Genomic DNA, 22,212 nt, shown 5'->3' with positions numbered 1-22,212 from the left:
TAGTCTGATTGAGACACTGCTGTTAGTTTAGCAAATTTTTTGGCAGTTAATATGCACACTCGCTATGTCCGGTTCTCTGAGAGCTGACTCAGTTAGCAGCTGTCAGGAGATACCGCTGGCAGTGAATACCTACAATATAGCTGCGGTCTCAATCTAAAAAGCAGGGAACATCTACATCATATTAGATCCATGTTTTTAAGAAACAGTTATAAAGATCAGTGGACATATTGTTTCAGCACTGGATTACTTATCTAACACTAAATCTGAGAATCTAGAAGCAAACTAGAATAGATCTGGATGGAACGTAGTCACATCTAGTATTAGTGAGACCCATCTATAGGCAATATAATTCAAGTATCACCTGTGTACATACACTACCCCCTATTCAATACCCTTAACGACCCAACACTGACAGTGGGACTATGATGTATAGTAGAGGTGAACAAGATCCTAAGTTGCAAAAAAGTTGCAAAAAAAAAGGGGGGATTGAATGTCAGGGGTACTGCATCTATCATTAATCAAATAAACAAATAAAAATTAAAATAAAACCTGTGATCCAATTTCCCATAACCAATAGATTAAATATCATCACATCAGTAGGGAGTTATGCCATTATAGCTCTAACTATTGTTGGATACTACATTGGAGGGTGGAGCTTCAAATCACTTGGACTATGGTAATCCAAAACTAGGAGATGGAAAACGTGGACTCTCAGTGTGCCCACCAGGGCACCCATGAATATACATGGACTCTCATTCATAAATGGTATGTCTGGAGACATCATACCCGTTCTACCTCTCGACCAGGAATTATAAGAAGCAGTGCCAGTCCACATTTGCATTAAGTCCACCAGGGTGTACCGTTCCAAGTCTATGGATCCATTTGGCTTCTTCTTTCTGTTACCTCCACGTGGCATTGTTGGTACATGATGCACTTGGAGTCTATATATATATATATATATATATATATATATATATATATATATATATATATATATATATATATATATATATATATATATATAGCTTTGGCATTGCCTTTTGGTAATTAGAAGGCCGCTAAATGCCGCTGCGCACCACACTTGTATTATGCCCAGCAGTGAAGGGGTTAATTTTAGATTTAGTGTAGAGATCAGCCTCCCACCTGACACATTCCACCCCCTGATCCCTCCCTGACCCCCCTCAAACAGCTCTCTTCCCTCCCTCCCCCACCTCACAATTGTCACTGCCATGTTAAGTACTGGCAGAAATTCTGCCAGTACTAAAGTAAAAGGCATTTTTTTTTATAGGTATTCTGCAGTGTTGGATCCCCCCCCTCCCCCAACAGCTCTCTAACCCTCTCCCCTCTACCTAGTTGCCGCCTTCTTGGGTACTGGCAGCTGTCTGCCAGTACCCAGTTTGTTAAAAAAGTAAATTAAAAAAAAAATGCTTTTTTTTTTGTAAATAAATAATACCCCAATTTTCTATAGTGTAGCTGCCCCCCTCCCTCTACAAGATCCCTTTCCAAACATTTATTCCCCCCCTCTCCCTCCATCCCTTGCGCTTTTCTGTAGTGTAGCAGTCCCAGTCCCACCTGCTCCCACGCACCCAAACGCGCTCTCCCCGCTACAGGCACCATCATCCGGCCTGACAGGAAGTGGACCAGCGATGGGCTTCCCACCCGCCTCTCTGCTATGGCTCCCACCCACCAACGATTGGCTCTCTCTGCATCGGTGGCTATACAAAGGGTATTGTAGGATGCCTCAATATCGAGGCATCACTGCAATACGTTGATAGCGTCTGGAAGTGATAAAGATCACTTCAAGAGCTTGAAACCCTTAACTGACACTTTTTGTAGGACGTGCCTGATACATCCTTTGTCGCTAAGGGGTTAAATATAGAAAATAGTCTCTATACTTGCAATGGGAAAACAATTTGCCAGATCAAACGTGTTTTTCATGCTGACCCTTGCAGGTGCTGCCCTGGTAGAATTATCTTAAAAAGGGGCAGTCCCTGCGAGTGGCGAGATGTCTCCTATTGAAATTTTATGGAGCTCGCTGGAAATGGAAACTTTACTGTGTAGGGAGAAGTTAGCAGTTAAAAATTCCTGCCGCCAATATAAATCCCATTACGCTGCAAATGAAATGAAAGTAATCATGAAGAGAAGCAGATTGTGTAAAAAAACAAAAAAAAACCCAACAACTTGTTTTCTTTCAAAATTAGCTCCTAGAAATTCTCAGTATAGCCCTTGCCCCCAATGTGATAAGTGTGAAACATTTTTAAACCTAAGTCTTACTCTGTCAACTCTGAGAGAGGGAGTCACTTTATAGTAAACCAGTCTAGAAGTTCTATGACATCAAGCTAAGATAACCCTTCCTACAGAGGCTGCCTCCTCCTTGTAGGGCAGAGGCAGGAAGTAATACTGCACAAATATAGTGTAAAAAAATAAATAATGGGTAAAATCAATTTAAATAGATGAATACATATTGCAATGTTTCCTATTAAAGGATTACTTTCTGTTATAATTTTTAAGCTAAACAACTAACATATTAAAGTTAATAAACATTAATTAAAACCTACTGACCTATATTTTCTCCAAAACGAAGTTTCATAACGTTCTAAAAGTTATATCTTTTATTCGCCGATGATGTCACGTTATCCTGCCCACTATTTTCAGCACTGAGTGTTCAAAATACTTAAACCAATAACTTTGTGTTTAAAGCGCCATTTTGAAACCTAGGTATTGTAAACGGATTGGTACAGAGCAAAGGATACCCACGGAGTGGGTTTGGAAAACAATTAAATTTGCAGACAAGATTTCTGATATACGGTAGAGATATGTTAATGAAATGCTATTGATAAAAAGAGTATTTGGGGTAGTTAGTAACAGGCATAGAAAATATTTACTTACAGTGGCCCTTTAAGTATAAGCATCTGCACAGAATAAAGAGTGAGCATATTGGCAAGCTAATTAACCTCTTGTTTGCAAGACAGGACTCTGATTTGTTTTTAGTATATAGTAGTAGTAGCTTGGGAATGTCAATGGACTATGTCAATCCCTTAGCACTTGGCTCAAAATAGTAGAATAGGATAAAGTCACTTATTTTGGGCACTCTCGATCATGTAACGCATGCACATGGAGCTGCCAGTCACGTGATGGCTGTCACAAACAAGAGTAGCAGTATACACCTCGCCTCCCCAGCTGCTGTACTGTTAAACAAATGCTTTATTTCTCTTGTTAAGTGTGTTCAGTCCACGGGTCATCCATTACTTATGGGATATATTCTCCTTCCCAACAGGAAGTTGCAAGAGGATCACCCAAGCAGAGTTGCTATATAGCTCCTCCCCTCACATGTCATATCCAGTCATTCTCTTGCAAGTCTCAACAAAGAAGGAGGTCGCGAGAGGAGATAGGAGTTTTTTACTTAATTATTCTTCAATCAAAAGTTTATTATTTTAAAATGGCACCGGAGTGTGCTGTTTTTTTCTCTCAGGCAGTATTTAGAAGAAGAATCTGCCTGCGTTTTCTATGATCTTAGCAGACGTAACTAAGATCCACTGGCTGTTCTCGCACATTCTGAGGAGTGGGGTAACTTCAAGCATGCGGGGTCCCCCGCAAATGAGGTATGTGCAGTAAAATATTTTCTAGGAATGGAATTGACTAAGAAAACACTGCTGTTACCCATATGATGTAAGTACAGCCTTAAATGCACTAGTAGCGACTGGTATTAGGCTGTTAAATGTATGCGCAGTTGAGTTATTTTCTAGGGACTAGAATTTGACTGAGAAAATACTGTTAATACTGTAATAATGTATGAGCCTTAACTGCAGTAGAAGCGACTGGTAGCAGGCTTAGTGATAACTTTGCATAACATTGGAAAAGTTTGTTTTTAAAACGTTTACTGGCATGTTATTCGTTTTGTGAGGTACTTTGGTGATAAATCTTTTTGGGCATGATTTTTTCCATATGGCTAACGTATATTTCTGCATAGAAACCGTTATATCAGGTCTCCCACTGTTATAACATGAGTGGGAGGGGCCTTTTTTTAGCGCCTTGTTGCGCAGTTAGAATTCTAGCACAGTCTTCCTGCTTCTTCCTCCTTGATCCAGGACGTCTCCAGAGAGCTCAGGGGTCTTCAAAATTCATTTTTGAGGGAGGTAATCAGTCACAGCAGACCTGTGACAGTGTGTTTGACTGTGATAAAAACGTTAAATCTTAAATTGATTATCCGTTTTTGGGTATTGAGGGGTTAATCATCCGTTTGCTAGTGGGTGCAATCCTCTGCTAATTTCATACATTTACTGTTAAAATTGTTGGCTATAACTGAATTAGTTCATTGTTATTTCAACTGTGACAGTTTTTTTGTGTTTTTAAAAGCGCTGCAGCGTTTTTTCTATTGCTTGTAAATTTATTGAAAGATTTTTTCATTGCTAGTCTGTTTAAACATGTCTGATACAGATGAATCTACTTGTTCATTATGTTTAAAAGCCAATGTGGAGCCCAATAGAAATATGTGTACCAATTGTATTGATGTTACTTTAAATAAGTCAGTCTTTACCGGTAAAGAAATTATCCCTAGACAACTAGGGGGAAGTTATGCCGCCTAACTCTCCTCACGTGTCAGTACCTTCGCCTCCCGCTCAGGAGGTACGTGAGATTGTGGCGCCAAGTACATCAAGGCCCTTACAAATCACTTTGCATGATATGGCTAATGTTATGAAAGAAGTATTATCTAATTTGCCTGAGTTAAGAGGCAAGCGCGATAGCTCTGGGTTAAGGACAGAGCGCGCCGATGACACGAGAGCCATGTCCGATACTGCGTCACAATTTGCAGAACATGAGGACGGAGAGCTTCATTCTGTGGGTGACGGATCTGATCCGGGGAGACCGGATTCAGAAATTTCAAATTTTAAATTTAAGCTTGAGAACCTCCGTGTATTGCTAGGGGAGGTGTTAGCGGCTCTGAATGATTGCGACACGGTTGCAATCCCAGAGAAATTATGTAGGCTGGATAAATACTTTGCGGTACCGGTGTGTACTGACGTTTTTCCTATACCTAAAAGGCTTACAGAGATTATTAACAAGGAGTGGGATAGACCCGGTGTGCCCTTTTCCCCTTCTCCGATATTTAGAAAAATATTCCCAATAGACGCCACCACACGAGACTTATGGCAGACGGTCCCTAAGGTGGAGGGAGCAATAGCGTACCACTATCCCGGTGGAGGATAGTTGTGCTTTCTCAGATCCAATGGATAAGAAATTGGAAGGTTACCTTAAGAAAATGTTTGTTCAACAAGGTTTTATATTACAGCCCCTTGCATGCATTGCGCCCGTCACTGCTGCGGCGGCATTCTGGTTTGAGTCTCTGGAAGAGGCAATTCGCACAGCACCATTGGATGAAATTATGAACAAGCTTAAAGCACTTAAGCTAGCTAATGCATTTGTTTCGGATGCCGTTGTGCATTTAACCAAACTAACGGCTAAGAACTCCGGATTCGCCATCCAGGCGCGCAGAGCGCTATGGCTTAAATCCTGGTCAGCAGATGTGACTTCTAAATCTAAATTGCTTAATATTCCTTTCAAAGGGCAAACCTTATTCGGGCCCGGCTTGAAAGAGATTATTGCTGACATTACTGGAGGTAAGGGCCACACCCTTCCTCAGGACAGGGCCAAATCAAAGGTCAAACAGTCTAATTTTCGTGCCTTTCGTAATTTCAAGGCAGGAGCAGCATCAACTTCCTCCGCTCCAAAACGGGAAGGAACTGCTACTCGTTACAGACAGGGTTGGAAAGGCAACCAGTCCTGGAACAAGGGCAAGCAGGCCAGAAAACCTACTTCTGCCCCTAAGACAGCATGAAGAAAGGGCCCCCTATCCGGAAACGGATCTAGTGGGGGGCAGACTTTCTATCTTCGCCCAGGCTTGGGCAAGAGATGTCCAGGATCCCTGGGCGTTGGAGATCATATCTCAGGGATACCTTCTGGACTTCAAAACTTCTCCTCCACAAGGGAGATTTCATCTGTCAAGGTTATCAACAAACCTAATAAAGAAAGAGGCATTTCTATGATGTGTACAAGACCTCTTAGTAATGGGAGTGATCCACCCGGTTCCGCGGACGGAACAAGGGCAAGGTTTTTACTCAAATCTGTGGTTCCCAAAAAAGAGGGAACCTTCAGGCCAATCTTGGACCGGAAGATCTTAAACAAATTCCTAAGGGTTCCATCGTTCAAAATGGAAACTATTCGAACCATCCTACCCATGATCCAAGAGGGTCAGTATATGACCACAGTGGACTTAAAGGATGCCTACCTTCAAATTCCGATTCACAAAGATCATTATCGGTACCTAAGGTTTGCCTTTCTAGACAGGCATTACCAGTTTGTAGCTCTTCCCTTCGGGTTAGCTACGGCCCCGAGAATTTTTACAAAGGTTCTGGGCTCGCTTCTGGCGGTACTAAGACCGCGAGGCATAGCGTTGGCTCCGTACCTAGACGACATTCTGATACAAGCGTCAAGTTTTCAAAATGCAAAGTCATTTCTGAGGTCGCATGGGTGGAAAGTGACATGGAAAAGAGTTCTCTGTTTCCACTCACAAGGGTTCCCTTTCTAGGGACTCTTATAGATTCTGTAGAGATGAAGATTTACCTGACGGAGTCCAGGTTATCAAAAATCCTAAATGCTTGCCGTGTCCTTCATTCCATTCCAAGCCCATCAGTAGCTCAGTGCATGGAAGTAATCGGCTTAATGGTCGCGGCAATGGACATAGTGCCATTTGCGCGCCTGCAACTATGCATGCTAAGTCAGTGGAATGGGGATTACTCAGATCTGTCCCCTTTACTAAATCTGGACCAGGAGGCCAGAGATTCTCTTCTCTGGTGGTTGTCGCGGGTTCATCTGTCCAAAGGAATGACTTTTCGCAGACCAGATTGGACGATTGTAACAACAGATGCCAGCCTACTAGGCTGGGGCACAGTCTGGAACTCCCTGAAGGCTCAGGGATCGTGGACTCAGGAGGAGAAACTCCTCCCAATAAACATTCTGGAATTAAGAGCAATATTCAATGCTCTTCTAGCTTGGCCTCAGTTAGCAACACTGAGGTTCATCAGATTTCAGTCGGACAACATCACGACTGTGGCTTACATCAATCATCAAGGGGGAACCAGGAGTTCCCTAGCGATGTTGGAAGTCTCGAAGATAATTCGCTGGGCAGAGTCTCACTCTTGCCACCTGTCAGCGATCTACATCCCAGGCGTGGAGAACTGGGAGGCGGACTTTCTAAGTCGCCAGACCTTTCATCCGGGGGAGTGGGAACTTCACCCGGAGGTATTTGCTCAACTGATTCTTCGTTGGGGCGAACCGGAGCTGGATCTCATGGCATCTCGCCAGAACGCCAAGCTTCCTTGTTACGGATCCAGGTCCAGTGGTAGATGCACTAGCAGCCCCTTGGGTTTTCAACATAGCTTATGTGTTTCCACCATTTCCGTTGCTACCTCGACTGATTGCCAGGATCAAACAGGAGAGAGCATCGGTGAATCTGATAGCGCCTGCGTGGCCACGCAGGACATGGTATGCAGACCTAGTAGACATGTCGTCCTGTCCACCATGGTCTCTGCCTCTGAGGCAGGACCTTCTAATTCAGGGTCCTTTCAACCATCCAAGCCTAATTTCTCTGAGGCTGACTGCATGGAGATTGAACGCTTGATTCTATCAAAGCGTGGTTTTTCGGAGTCGGTTATTGATACATTAATACAGGCTCGGAAACCTGTTACCAGAAAAATTTACCATAAGATATGGCGTAAATATTTATATTGGTGTGAATCCAAGAGTTACTCATGGAGTAAGGTTAGGATTCCTAGGATATTGGCTTTTCTACAAGAGGGTTTAGAAAAGGGTTTATCCGCTAGTTCATTAAAGGGACAGATTTCTGCTCTGTCTATTCTTTTACACAAACGTCTGGCAGAGAATCCAGACGTCCAGGCTTTTTGTCAGGCTTTGGCTAGGATTAAGCCTGTGTTTAAAACTGTTGCTCCTCCGTGGAGCTTAAACTTGGTTCTTAAAGTTCTTCAGGGTGTTCCGTTTGAACCCCTTCATTCCATTGATATTAAGCTTTTATCTTGGAAAGTTCTGTTTTTGATGGCTATTTCCTCGGCTCAAAGAGTCTCTGAGTTATCTGCCTTACATTGCGATTCTCCTTATCTGATTTTTCATTCAGACAAGGTAGTTCTGCGTACTAAACCTGGGTTTTTACCTAAGGTTGTTTCTATCAGGAATATCAATCAGGAGATTGTTGTTCCATCATTATGTCCTAATCCTTCTTCAAAGAAGGAACGTCTTTTGCATAATCTGGACGTAGACCGTGCCCTGAAGTTCTACTTACAGGCAACTAAAGATTTTCGGCAAACTTCTTCTCTGTTTGTCGTTTATTCTGGACAGAGGAGAGGTCAAAAGGCTTCGGCCACCTCTCTCTCTTTTTGGCTTCGTAGCATAATACGTTTAGCCTATGAGACTGCTGGACAGCAGCCTCCTGAAAGAATTACAGCTTATTCCACTAGAGCTGTGGCTTCCACCTGGGCCTTTAAGAATGAGGCCTCTGTTGAACAGATTTGCAAGGCTGCAACTTGGTCTTCACTTCATACCGTTTCAAAATTTTACAAATTTGACACTTTTGCTTCTTCGGAAGCTGTTTTTGGGAGAAAGGTTCTACAGGCAGTGGTTCCTTCTGTTTAATGTTCCTGCCTTGTCCCTCCCATCATCCGTGTACTTTAGCTTTGGTATTGGTATCCCATAAGTAATGGATGACCCGTGGACTGACTACACTTAACAGGAGAAAACATAATTTATGCTTACCTGATAAATTCCTTTCTCCTGTAGTGTAGTTAGTCCACGGCCCGCCCTGTTTTTACGGCAGGTCTAAATTTTAAATTAAACTCCAGTCACCACTGCACCCTATAATTTCTCCTTTCTCGTTTGGTTTTCGGTCGAATGACTGGGTGTGACGTAGAGGGGAGGAGCTATATAGCAGCTCTGCTTGGGTGATCCTCTTGCACTTCCTGTTAGGGAGGAGTTAATATCCCATAAGTAATGGATGACCCGTGGACTGACTACACTACAGGAGAAAGGAATTTATCAGGTAAGCATAAATTATGTTTTCTCTTGTAGTGTGTTCAGTCCACGGCCCGCCCTGTCTTTTTTTGAGGCAGTTCTAAATTTTAATTAAAACTCCAGTCACCACTGCACCCTATAGTTTTTCCTTTCTCGTCTTGTTTCGGTCGAATGACTGGATATGACATGTGAGGGGAGGAGCTATATAGCAGCTCTGCTTGGGTGATCCTCTTGCAACTTCCTGTTGGTAAGGAGAATATATCCCATAAGTAATGGATGACCCGTGGACTGAACACACTACAAGAGCAATAAATTTATCAGGTAAGCATAAATTATGTTTTTTACTTAAGCAACTCAGCCATGCGCCTACAAGTTCTGTTCAGCCTGGTCATAGCATTCTTATACCTTAGCATCCTAGAGGTGCTGTGGGGTAGCCTTCCTAAAAGATCACATGCACACAGTGTTGCTTACAGGGGTCCCAGCTTTGCATACTCTTCTCTGCTCCTCCCTTTTGAAGCCTACACTGAAAAGGGGAAAAGTGACACATGCACTATGTGAATTTATGATGAGAGAGAAATAGCCTGGTAACTACATTTCTTAGCTTGCTACATGCTACAATCCCGGTTGCACTACATGCAAGTATTTATATTTCCCAGGTGCAGCCTAGAACAAGTGCTTTACATGTGTTGTTGACAGTTTGGTGGTAGGATCAGGGCTCGTGAACAGGAAGTAAGGCCCACTTTTTGTGTGTCAAAGCTCACCTTGAAATGTAATGAATTTACAATAGGATTTACCGTCCATTATTGTGTATGGACAAACAAATGTGCCTTGAACACCTTTAACTGGGCTGCTTGACTCTCTGTGCTTCATCAGTCTGTATGGTTTAGTATTCAGGTATTGTGCTACCACTTTTGGACCCAAATCATTGATGTAACAATGCACATTTTGAACACATTGACAAAGGTAATAATAGAATATAAATCTGATTTGTCTCTCTGTAGAGAGATTGACACTAATAATATTAAACTACATCTAGATATATGAGCTGCGCACTGACTTCAGCCAAATCGTATAACTAATATATATAATGGGTAAAATAGTCAACCTATTTCAATTTAGGGTGCCTAACAAATATGGATTAATGAAAGGGGAAATGTAAAGCCACCTAGAGCAAAAGTAAAATAAGGGAATGTAATTTATAAAGAGCTTACCAGTAAGTAAAAAAGGACATAAATAAAAAAAATGGGGGTAAATGTGCCTAGAAGCAGAACTTTTTTCTACTTACTGCGAGAAGATTTTTTAGTGAAATTTTTTCTGCAGGTCATTTTGAAATTCAATTTTTAATTAGGCTGTTACTCTTAGAGCACCAACTAAATTACAATGTGTTGGTTAACTGGAGAATACAGTAAATCATTTTCTTAAAGTTTTATAATATATTGCAGCAGCTGAAAATTTCATTGCAAAATTAGCTGCAGAGAAAAAAAATACATTTTAAGTTTTTAAAATATCTCTTGGATAAATGTGTTTCCTTTGCTCTTGGTCTAACATCATATAATTATAAGGTAAAGTATATTTTGATTAAAAAAAGCTGTATTGCTAACAAGAACATCTTGCATTCAGTAGTCACAGCCTTGCAGACCGCGAAAGGCTAAGGGGGTGGGGTTGAAAAATCGCAATCAATATGCTGCCCCATATTTGACTGTTCTTTTCAAACAGCACGTCACTCTGGCTGCACTGTATTAAGGAAAACTTACACAGTGCAGCCAGTGTACAGAGCTGTTTTAAAAGAACAACCTGATGTCAAACAGTACAGCAAAGTTAAAGCACTAACAGTACAGCAAAGTTAAAGCACTAACAGTTCCTGCACGTGTCCTGTTCTTTCTGCAGACATGCTACATTTCTTTCATGTAATTGGCAAGAGTCCATGAGCTAGTGACTTATGGGATATACAATCCTACCAGGAGGGGCAAAGTTTCCCAAACCTCAAAATGCCTATAAATACACCCCTCATCACACCCACAATTCAGTTTTACAAACTTTGCCTCCTTTGGAGGTGGTGAAGTAAGTTTGTGCTAAGATTTCTACGTTGATATGCGCTTCTCAGCATTGTTGAAGCCCGATTCCTCTCAGAGTACAACGAATGTCAGAGGGACGTGAAGGGAGTATCACTTAATTGAATACAATGATTTCCCTAATGGGGGTCTATTTAATAGGTTCTCTGTTATCAGTCGTAGAGATTCATCTCCTACCTCCCTTTTCAGATTGACGATATACTCTCAATTTACCATTACCTCTACTAATAACTGTTTTAGTACTGGTTTGGCTATCTGCTATATGTGGATGGGTGTCTTTTGGTAAGTATGTTTTTTATTACTTACGACACCTCAGCTATGGTTTGGCACTTTATGCATTTATATAAAGTTCTAAATATATGTATTGTACTTATATTTGCCATGAGTCAGGTTCATGTATTTCCTTCTGCAAACTGTCAGTTTCATATTTTGGAATGTAAACATTTTTAAGAAATTTATTTCTTACCTGAGGTTTTTTTTTTTTTTTTTCAATTGACTATTTCTTGTAATTGCGGGTATTAGGCCCGCGGTTGCGTCAAATGCTAAACTTTATTGCGTCATTATTGTCGCGAAAAAATTTTTGGCGTGAAAAAGTAAGTTTATGACGCAACTTCGTCATTTCCGGCGTCATACGTGACGCCGAGACCTTTCACACGGGCGTCATTAGTGACGCAAGTGTGTCATTTCCGGTATTTTTTTGCGCCAAAAAAGAATTTACGTTACGTTGTGCATCATTCTTGGCGCCAAATTTTTTTCATTATTTCAATACCCCTTGTTTGTTTGCCTCTTGCTTTTTGCTTTCAGAGGCCTATGCTATTGCATTTTTTTTCCCATTCCTGAAACTGTCTTATAAGGAAATAGATAATTTTGCTTTATATGTTGTTTTTTCTCTTACATTGTGCAAGATGTCCCAATCTGATCCTGCCTCAGAAGTTTCTGCTGGAACATTGCTGCCTGACATCGGTTCTACCAAAGCTAAGTGCATTTGTTGTAAAGTTGTAGAAATTATTCCACCGAATGTGATTTGTAATAGTTGTCATGATAAACTTTTACATGCAAGATAGTGTTTCCATCAGTAATAATACATTGCCAGTTGCAGTTCCTTCAACTTCTAATGTGCATGATATACCTGTAAATTTTAAAGAATTTGTTTCTGAAGGCTTTGTCTGCATTTCCACCTTCTAATAAACGTAAAAGGTCTTTTAAAACTTCTCATTTAGCTGATGAAATTTCAAATGACCAACAACATAATAATTCATCGTCTTCTGATGCGGATCTATCTGAAACAGAAGATCCTTCCGCAGACATTGACACTGACAAATCTACTTATTTATTTAAAATAGAGTATATGCGTTCTTTATTAAAAGAAGTGTTAATTACTTTGGATATTGAGGTAACCAGTCCTATTGACGTTCAGTCTAATAAACGTTTAAATGCTGTTTTTAAACCTCCTGTGGTTTCCCCAGGGGTTTTTCCCATTCCTGAGGCTATTTCTGATATTATTTCTAGGGATTGGAATAAGCCAGGTACTTCTTTTATTCCTTCTTCAAGGTTTAAAAAAATTGTATCCTTTACCAGCAAAATCTATAGAGTTTTGGGAAAAAATCCCCAAAGTTGATGGGGCTATTTCTACTCTTACTAAACGTACCACTATTCCTATGGAAGATAGTACTTCCTTTAAGGATCCTTTAGATAGGAAGCTTGAATATTATCTAAGGAAGGCCTATTTATATTCAGGTCATCTTCTCAGACCTGCTATTTCTTTGGCTGATGTTGCGGCTGCATCAACTTTCTGGTTGGAAAATTTAGCGCAACACGAATTGGATTCTGACATATCTAGCGTTGTTCGCTTACTGCAACATGCTAATCATTTTATTTGTGATGCCATTTTTGATATTATCAAAATTGATGTTAGATCCATGTCTTTAGCTGTTTTAGCTAGAAGAGCTTTGTGGCTTAAATCTTGGAATGCTGATATGACATCTAAATCTAGATTACTATCTCTTTCTTTCCAAGGTAATAATTTATTTGGTTCTCAGTTGGATTCTATTATTTCAACTATCAATGGGGGAAGAGGAGTTTTTTTTGCCTCAGGATAAAAAACCTAAGGGTAAATCTAAGGCTTCTAACCGTTTTCGTTCCTTTCATCAGAATAAAGAACAAAAACTCAATCCTTCCCCCTAAGAATCTGCTTCCAATTGGAAGCCTTCCTCAAATTGGAATAAAATCTAAGCCATTTAGAAAACCAAAGTCAGCCCCTAAATCCGCATGAAGGTGCGGCCCTCATGCCAGCTCAGCTGGTAGGGGGCAGATTAAGGTTTTTCAAGGATTTTTGGATAAAATCTGTCCAAAATCATTGGATTCAGAGCATTGTCTCTCAAGGGTATCGAATAGGATTCAAAGTAAGACCTCCTGTGAGAAGATTTTTTTCTCTCGCGCATCCCTGTAAATCCAGTAAAAGATCAGGCTTTTCTGAAGTGTGTTTCAGATCTGGATTCTTCAGGGGTAATCATGCCAGTTCCTCCTCAGGAACAAAGTTTGGGGTTTTATTCAAACCTATTCATTGTACCAAAAAAAGAAAATTTATTCAGACCAGTTCTGGATCTAAAAATTTTGAATTGTTATGTACGAGTACCAACTTTCAAGATGGTGACTATAAGGACTATTCTGCCTTTTGTTCAGCAAGGACATTATATGTCCACAATAGACTTGCAGGATGCATACCTTCATATTCCGATTCATCCAGAACACTTTCAGTTTCTGAGATTCTCTTTTCTAGACAAGCATTACCAATTTGTTGCTCTTCCATTTGGCCTAGCAACAGCTCCAAGAATCTTTTCAAAGGTTCTGCCCTACTATCTGTAATCAGAGAACAGGGTATTGCGGTGATTCCTTATTTGGACGATATCTTGGTACTAGCTCAGTCTTTACATACTGCAGAATCTCACACGAATCAACTAGTGTTGTTTCTTCGGAATAATGGTTGGAGGATCAATTTACCAAAAAGTTTCTTGATTCCTCAGACAAGGGTCACCTTTTTAGGCTTCCAGATAGATTCAGTGTCCATGACTCTGTCTCTAACAGACAAGAAACGTTTAAAATTGGTCGCAGCATGCCGGCTCCTTCAGTTTCAGTCATTTCCTTCAGTGGCTATGTGCATGGAAGTTTTAGGTCTCATGACTGCAGCATCGGACGCGATCCCCTTTGCTCGTTTTCACATGAGACCTCTACAGCTTTGTATGCTGAATCAATGGTGCAGGGATTATACAAAGATATCACAATTAATATCCTTGAATCTCAATTTACGACACTCTCTGACATGGTGGATATATCACCATTGTTTGGTTCAAGGGGCTTCTTTTGTTCACCTAACCTGGACTGTAATCACAACAGATGCGAGTCTTTCAGGTTGGAGAGCTGTTTGGAGATCTCTGACAGCACAAGGGGTTTGGAAATCTCAAGAGGCGAGATTACCAATAAATATTTTAGAACTCCGTGCAATTCTCAGGGCTCTTCAGTTCTGGCCTCTGCTAAAGAGAGAACCATTCATTTGTTTTCAGACAGACAATATCACAACAGTGGCATATGTCAATCATCAGGGTGGGACTCACAGTCCCCAAGCTATGAAAGAAGTATCTTGGATACTTGCCTGGGTGGAATCCAGCTCCTGTCCAATCTCTGCGGTGTATATCCCAGGCGTAGACAATTGGGAGGCGGATTATCTCAGCCGCCAGACTTTACATCCAGGGGAGTGGTCTCTCCATCCAGATGTGTTTTCTCAGATTGTTCAGATGTGGGGGCTTCCAGAAATAGATCTCATGGCCTCTCATCTAAACAAGAAACTTCCAGATATCTGTCCAGGTTTAGGGATGTTCAGGCGGAAGCAGTGGATGCGCTGACACTTCCTTGGTGTTATCAACCTGCTTACATCTTCCCGCCTCTAGTTCTCCTTCCAAGAGTGATCTCCAAATTCATCATGGAACAGTCTTTTGTGTTACTGGTGGCTCCAGCATGGCCACACAGGTTTTGGTATGGGGATCTGGTTCGGATGTCCTGTTGCCCGCCTTGGCCACTTCCTTTACGGCCGGACCTACTATCTCAAGGTCCGATTTTCCATCAGGATCTCAAATCATTAAATTTGAAGGTATGGAAATTGAACGCTTGGTTCTAAGTCATAGAGGTTTCTCTGACTCAGTGATTAATACTATGTTACAAGCTCGTAAATCTGTCTCTAGGAAGATTTATTATAGAGTTTGGAAGACTTGCATTTCATGGTGTTCTTCTCATAAATTCTCCTGGCATTCTTTTAGAATTCCTAGAATTTTACAGTTCCTTCAGGATGGTTTGGATAAGGGTTTGTCTGCAAGTTTCTTGAAAGGACAAATCTCCGCTCTTTCTGTTTTATTTCACAGAAAGATTGCTATACTTCCTGATATTCACTGTTTTGTACAGGCTTTAGTTCGTATTAAGCATGTCATTAAATCAATTTCTCCTCCTTGGAGTCTTAATTTGGTTCTGAAGGCTTTACAGGCTCCTCCATTTGAGCCTATGTATTCTTTGGACATTAAACTTCTTTCTTGGAAAGTGTTGTTCGTTTTGGCTATCTCTTCTGCTAGAAGAGTTTCTGAGCTATCTGCTCTTTCTTGTGAGTCTCCTTTTCTGATTTTTCATCAGGATAAGGCAGTTTTGCGGACTTCTTTTCAATTTTTACCTAAGGTTGTGAATTCTAACAACATTAGTAGAGAAATTGTTGTCCCTTCCTTGTGTCCTAATCCTAATTCTTTGGAGAGATCCTTACATTCTTTGGATGTGGTAAGAGCTTTGAAATATTATGTGGAGCGCTACTAAAGATTCCAGGAAGACTTCCAGTCTATTTATTTTATTTTCTGGTCCTAGGAAAGGTCAGAAGGCTTCTGCTATTTCCTAGGCTTCTTCGTTGAAACTTTTGATTCATCAAGCTTATTTGGAGTCGGGTAAGGCCCCACCTCAGAGAATTACAGCTCATTCTACTAGATCAGTCTCCACTTCGTGGGCTTTTAAGAATGAAGCTTCAGTTGATCAGATTTGCAAAGCGGTGACTTGGTACTCTTTGCATACATTTACTAAATTCTACCGTTTTTATGTATTTGCTTCTTCGGAAGCAGTTTTTGGTAGAAAAGTTCTTCAGGCAGCTGTTTCAGTTTGATTCTTCTGCTTTTTGATTTCAGTTTTTTTCTTTCAAAAATGAAAATAAACTTATTTTTTTGGGTTGTGGATTAATTTTTTTCAGCGAAATATGGCTGTTTTTATTTTTATTCCCTCCCTCTCTAGTGACTCTTGAGTGGAAGACTCCACATCTTGGGTATTGATATCCCATATGTCACTAGCTCATGGACTCTTGCCAATTACATGAAAGAAAACATAATTTATGTAAGAACTTACCTGATAAATTCATTTCTTTCATATTGGCAAGAGTCCATGAGGCCCACCCTTTTTATGGTGGTTATGATTTTTTGTATAAAGCACAATTATTTCCAAATTTCCTTTGATGCTTTCTACTCCTTTCTTTATCACCCCACTTCTTGGCTATTCGTTAAACTGAATTGTGGGTGTGGTGAGGGGTGTATTTATAGGCATTTTGAGGTTTGGGAAACTTTGCCCCTTCTGGTAGGATTGTATATCCCATATGTCACTAGCTCATGGACTCTTGCCAATATGAAAGAAATTAATTTATCAGGTAAGTTCTTACATAAATTATGTTTTTCTGCGATGACATAGCAGATAACTACATATTAATGTTGAAAAGTAGGCCAAATGAGATAAAAAAACTAAATACTATTAATATTTCACACGATGTGTACACCTCATATGTGGAGCAATATAAAAATAAGAGTCCACAACTAGCGTTAGATAAACTGCTACCTGAGTACCTATTTAGAAAGTAGAAGTATGCATACATAAAATACAATAAACACTGGGCACATTATCTTGACTATAACAAAGTAGAAAGAGCAAAACATATATGGCTCATCTATAGTAATACAATGCCACTGAAAATTAGTTTGGGCTGTTAAAACAAAGAATAGAAGAAGTACCCAATTTCTCAGACTAATAGGTCTTCATCCAGGATATCCCCTGCTATAGGCGAGGGATAGTTATAAAGCCAGCCACAATACCTCCCTGAAGTGGGAACCAACAACAATGGAGGTTTAGAAGTATATAGTTACCCAGTCACTGCCTAGAGTTTACTAACAAGTCACCACACACCAGCTTTAGTGTCCTCAGTAGTCCACATTGTCTCCTCTCATTTCCTTAATGGAAAGGAGTGTGACAATATCCAAAGATGGTAAGATCTCTGGGAATCAGTTATCCAGTGGGTTAAAGATGGATCATAAAGCATAGGGTCCCTTCTGAAACTACCATATTATTAAAATTGCTTACTATTGTTAGAGTGGGAAATTTTCATAATTGTCTGCCAAGGTATCTAGTTACTACTGTGGGTCAAATCTCGTTTATAGCCTCCATACAACACAAAGAAAAATAACCCTTCTTTATTTTTATGTAATTTGGATTTTTGACCACCTTCCCACAGGGTAAATATTGACCATCCTTGGTATTCTACTACATACTCATTTCCAGCAGTGCTGTCACTTTTTATGTTAGAAATTATTTAAAGGGACAGTAAGTACTTTGTAATAAGACATTTCTGTTTAGTTACTATAGAATAACATGTCTGACAAATGTAAACCTTTTTAAAACAAATTCTGGCGACAATTTGATTTATTTGGAAGAGCCGATCCAGGCTTGAGTTTTGCAGTTATCGGTTAAATTAAATTAAGGAAAATATGTACCAGGGTTAGTCTTGAGAAGTCAGCAGGGTACATTTCATGTTCTGAGAATTGGAAAATTACAAATTTTCCAAGTTAAATTGCCAGAAAAGGGGGCAAAATAAATAAAGTATATTGCAAAGTTGTTTTATTGTGCAAAACTAGACATTTTAAATTAAACTTTTATGGTGTTTGCTGTCCCTTTTTAAATGTGTTGAAATTTGGATTTGCATGGGATTTGTGAAGATAAAAATTCTAGACTATATTACAGATTTTGTAAAATAAAACATGAGGTCTGGAATCCGAGTTTGTAATGAGGTTTGTATTCATGACTATAGAACAGTGATGGCTGATTAGTGTTTTGCATACTTATCCAAGTATTCAAAATTTAAAAAAAGATTAAAAAATCTGACCTACTGCAATCGGAGAACCTATGAATGACTTTCACTTCTCATTTAAACAGTGACTTTGTAATTTATGTGAATATTGCACACAATCTTTTTTCAAGTGAAAGTAATAACAAATACAAATATTCAGTAGATTCTAAAGAATTGAGCGTTTTGAATGGGCGATAAACAGCTGTTGGTACAAATATTTATTATTGATTTAGCACTATTTTCTGTTATTTATTTTTCCTTATAGCTGTGAAGTTTGTGTTGAATGTTATCTGCTATAGAATAGCATAACACAGCTTTTAATTAACTTTGGGAAGTGTAAAAATGTCAATGGTTTTAAGAAAAATTGTCTTTGAATTATAGGAGCTGACAAAAGCTTTAGAAGAGATGCCCGATAATGCAGAATACTACTGCCAAAGAGCTTATACTCATATACTTCTCCGGAATTACAATGGTAACTTCTTATAACCACATATTTTCTTTTCTTTTAGTTCTACATATTCTAATACTATTTCTAGCATTCTTTCAACTTGTTTTACATTCAGCGTGTTGTGTCACTATGGTGTTTTGTCAAAGATAGACTTTGTAATCTTAGTTATTCTGATTATTCATGTTTATTGTGCAGAAAAAAATGCAAATTTACACACACCATTTTTTAAGGTGGTGAGAGTCCACAATCCATTACTTTTGGGATTCAACTCCTGGCCACTAGAAAGAGGCAAAGATTCCCAAAACAACAATAGTACTTCTTTGCTCCCACCTTTCTGGTATGCAAGTCTAATCTTTGCTCCAGAGTCTTTGTTGATAGGGGTCCTCAGACTGATTTGAGCCCTATTTCCCCCCCCCCAGAGAGCTGCCTCTGAGAGTCAGAGGGGAGATTGGAGTATGGGGCAATGACACAATTACTTCCGGTGAAGGAGTTAGTCATAAGCCTGCCACAGGAGTCGTGGGGACCGATCCCTTAGTTTCCTCCTGTTGGTTTGTATATACCCCTCAATTACATCCTCTGCTGTAATGGGCTCAGCACTGGTTGGGCTATCTACGGGAAGCAGTCCTTTCTACGGCTGGTAAGCACAGTGAAATAGGTTCTTGTCAGGAAAGTCTAATGAATATTGGCACTCCCATAGCCCACAGGCTATTAGCAGGTACATTTTCATGTTTCATCATCTGTAATGTTAAAGAAATTATGACTTCACACTAGACTTTAGTGTACACGCTGGCTAGATGTTTTGTATGCAGACTATATAGGGCTATAGGTGCTCTTGTTTTTTATTGTATAGCAGTAATTATTCTCCGTGCTACTGAGCCGCACTCACAATTCGAGATTGTGCGCTGTTTTACTTCATATGCTTCTGATATGGTAACTCGGTGGTTAGTGATGATAAAACCAAGTGTTTAAAAAATGCTAGGATTTATCATCACTAAAAATAAACTTTAGTTTCAGTCATTGCCTATTACAAAAAAGAGTGCTAAACTCATCCTGTCTGTGCCGCAGCAGCTCACTAAAGTCAGCGCCTTCAGCCGCCCATGGCACAGCGCTCTTCTCTCAATGAGGTGACATTTCCATCTCTAATCCAATAGCTGTGCATGTCATCTGACAGTGTTCTGTATGCTAGCACGGCTATTGGTTTAGAGGTGGAACAGTCACCTCATTGGTAAAGAGTGCTGTGCTGTGGGCGGCCAGAGGCTCTGACTTTAGGGAGCTGTACTGAGGTGTCTTCGCTACAGCTCGGGTAAGAGTATTTTCTTACTATATGAAAGAAAGGGGTAAGAGTTATTTCTGTTTCATATACCAGGTTATATCTTATAGTTTTCATTTAGTGTGTATTCCGCTTAGAGGTTCCCTATTTTTCATTTGACTATCTTTCTCTTTGTTCTCTGACTTAACTGTTAAGTCCATGCTTGCTTTTTACATTGTGTCTCCTATACAGGGAGTGCAGAATTATTAGGCAAGTTGTATTTTTGAGGATTAATTTTATTATTGAACAACAACCATGTTCTCAATGAACCCAAAAAACTCATTAATATCAAAGCTGAATAGTTTTGGAAGTAGTTTTTAGTTATAGCTATTTTAGGGGGATATCTGTGTGTGCAGGTGACTATTACTGTGCATAATTATTAGGCAACTTAACAAAAAACAAATATATACCCATTTCAATTATTTATTTTTACCAGTGAAACCAATATAACATCTCAACATTCACAAATATACATTTCTGACATTCAAAAACAAAACAAAAACAAATCAGTGACCAATATAGCCACCTTTCTTTGCAAGGACACTCAAAAGCCTGCCATCCATGGATTCTGTCAGTGTTTTGATCTGTTCACCATCAACATTGCGTGCAGCAGCAACCACCACAGCCTCCCAGACACTGTTCAGAGAGGTGTACTGTTTTCCCTCCTTGTAAATCTCACATTTGATGATGGACCACAGGTTCTCAATGGGGTTCAGATCAGGTGAACAAGGAGGCCATGTCATTAGATTTTCTTCTTTTATACCCTTTCTTGCCAGCCACGCTGTGGAGTACTTGGACGCGTGTGATGGAGCATTGTCCTGCATGAAAATCATGTTTTTCTTGAAGGATGCAGACTTCTTCCTGTACCACTGCTTGAAGAAGGTGTCTTCCAGAAACTGGCAGTAGGACTGGGAGTTGAGCTTGACTCCATCCTCAACCCGAAAAGGCCCCACAAGCTCATCTTTGATGATACCAGCCCAAACCAGTACTCCACCTCCACCTTGCTGGCGTCTGAGTCGGACTGGAGCTCTCTGCCCTTTACCAATCCAGCCACGGGCCCATCCATCTGGCCCATCAAGACTCACTCTCATTTCATCAGTCCATAAAACCTTAGAAAAATCAGTCTTGAGATATTTCTTGGCCCAGTCTTGACGTTTCAGCTTGTGTGTCTTGTTCAGTGGTGGTCGTCTTTCAGCCTTTCTTACCTTGGCCATGTCTCTGAGTATTGCACACCTTGTGCTTTTGGGCACTCCAGTGATGTTGCAGCTCTGAAATATGGCCAAACTGGTGGCAAGTGGCATCTTGGCAGCTGCACGCTTGACTTTTCTCAGTTCATGGGCAGTTATTTTGCGCCTTGGTTTTTCCACACGCTTCTTGCGACCCTGTTGACTATTTTGAATGAAACGCTTGATTGTTCGATGATCACGCTTCAGAAGCTTTGCAATTTTAAGAGTGCTGCATCCCTCTGCAAGATATCTCACTATTTTTTACTTTTCTGAGCCTGTCAAGTCCTTCTTTTGACCCATTTTGCCAAAGGAAAGGAAGTTGCCTAATAATTATGCACACCTGATATAGGATGTTGATGTCATTAGACCACACCCCTTCTCATTACAGAGATGCACATCACCTAATATGCTTAATTGGTAGTAGGCTTTCGAGCCTATACAGCTTGGAGTAAGACAACATGCATAAAGAGGATGATGTGGTCAAAATACTAATTTGCCTAATAATTCTGCACTCCCTGTAATATACACTCACCGGCCACTTTATTAAGTACACCTTGCTAGTATCGGGTTGGGCCCCCTTTTGCCTTCAGAACTGCTTTAATTATTTGTGGCATACATTCAACAAAGTTTTGGAAACATTTATCAGAGGTTTTGGCCCATATTGACATGATAGCATCACGCAGTTGCTCCATATTTGTCGGCTGCACATCCATGATGCGAATCTCCCGTTCCACCACATCCCAAAGGTGCTCTATTGGATTGAGATCTGGTGACTGTGGAGGCCATTGGAGTACAGTGAACTCGTTGTCATGTTCAAGAAACCAGTTTGAGATGATTTGACCTTTGTGACATGGTGCATTATCCTGCTGGAAGTAGCCATCAGAAGTTGGGTACAC

At 40.2% G+C, this 22,212-nt stretch overlaps 1 protein-coding gene across 2 annotated transcripts in view; it reads left to right on the top strand.

Moving 5' to 3' along the window:
* The window catches only part of SUGT1 (SGT1 homolog, MIS12 kinetochore complex assembly cochaperone), a 696,093-nt gene that overhangs the window by 74,945 nt on the left and 598,936 nt on the right, over nt 1-22,212 (top strand). For both annotated transcript variants that reach the window (XM_053707955.1, XM_053707954.1), the window contains exon 4: nt 18,715-18,805. In XM_053707955.1, the coding sequence (XP_053563930.1) occupies nt 18,715-18,805 (91 nt within the window). The remainder of the gene's footprint in view (nt 1-18,714; nt 18,806-22,212) is intronic.

This window comes from Bombina bombina, chromosome 3 (genome assembly GCF_027579735.1).
Source record: "Bombina bombina isolate aBomBom1 chromosome 3, aBomBom1.pri, whole genome shotgun sequence".
Classification (NCBI taxonomy): domain Eukaryota; kingdom Metazoa; phylum Chordata; class Amphibia; order Anura; family Bombinatoridae; genus Bombina; species Bombina bombina.
This window is presented reverse-complemented; position numbering and strand designations above follow the sequence as displayed.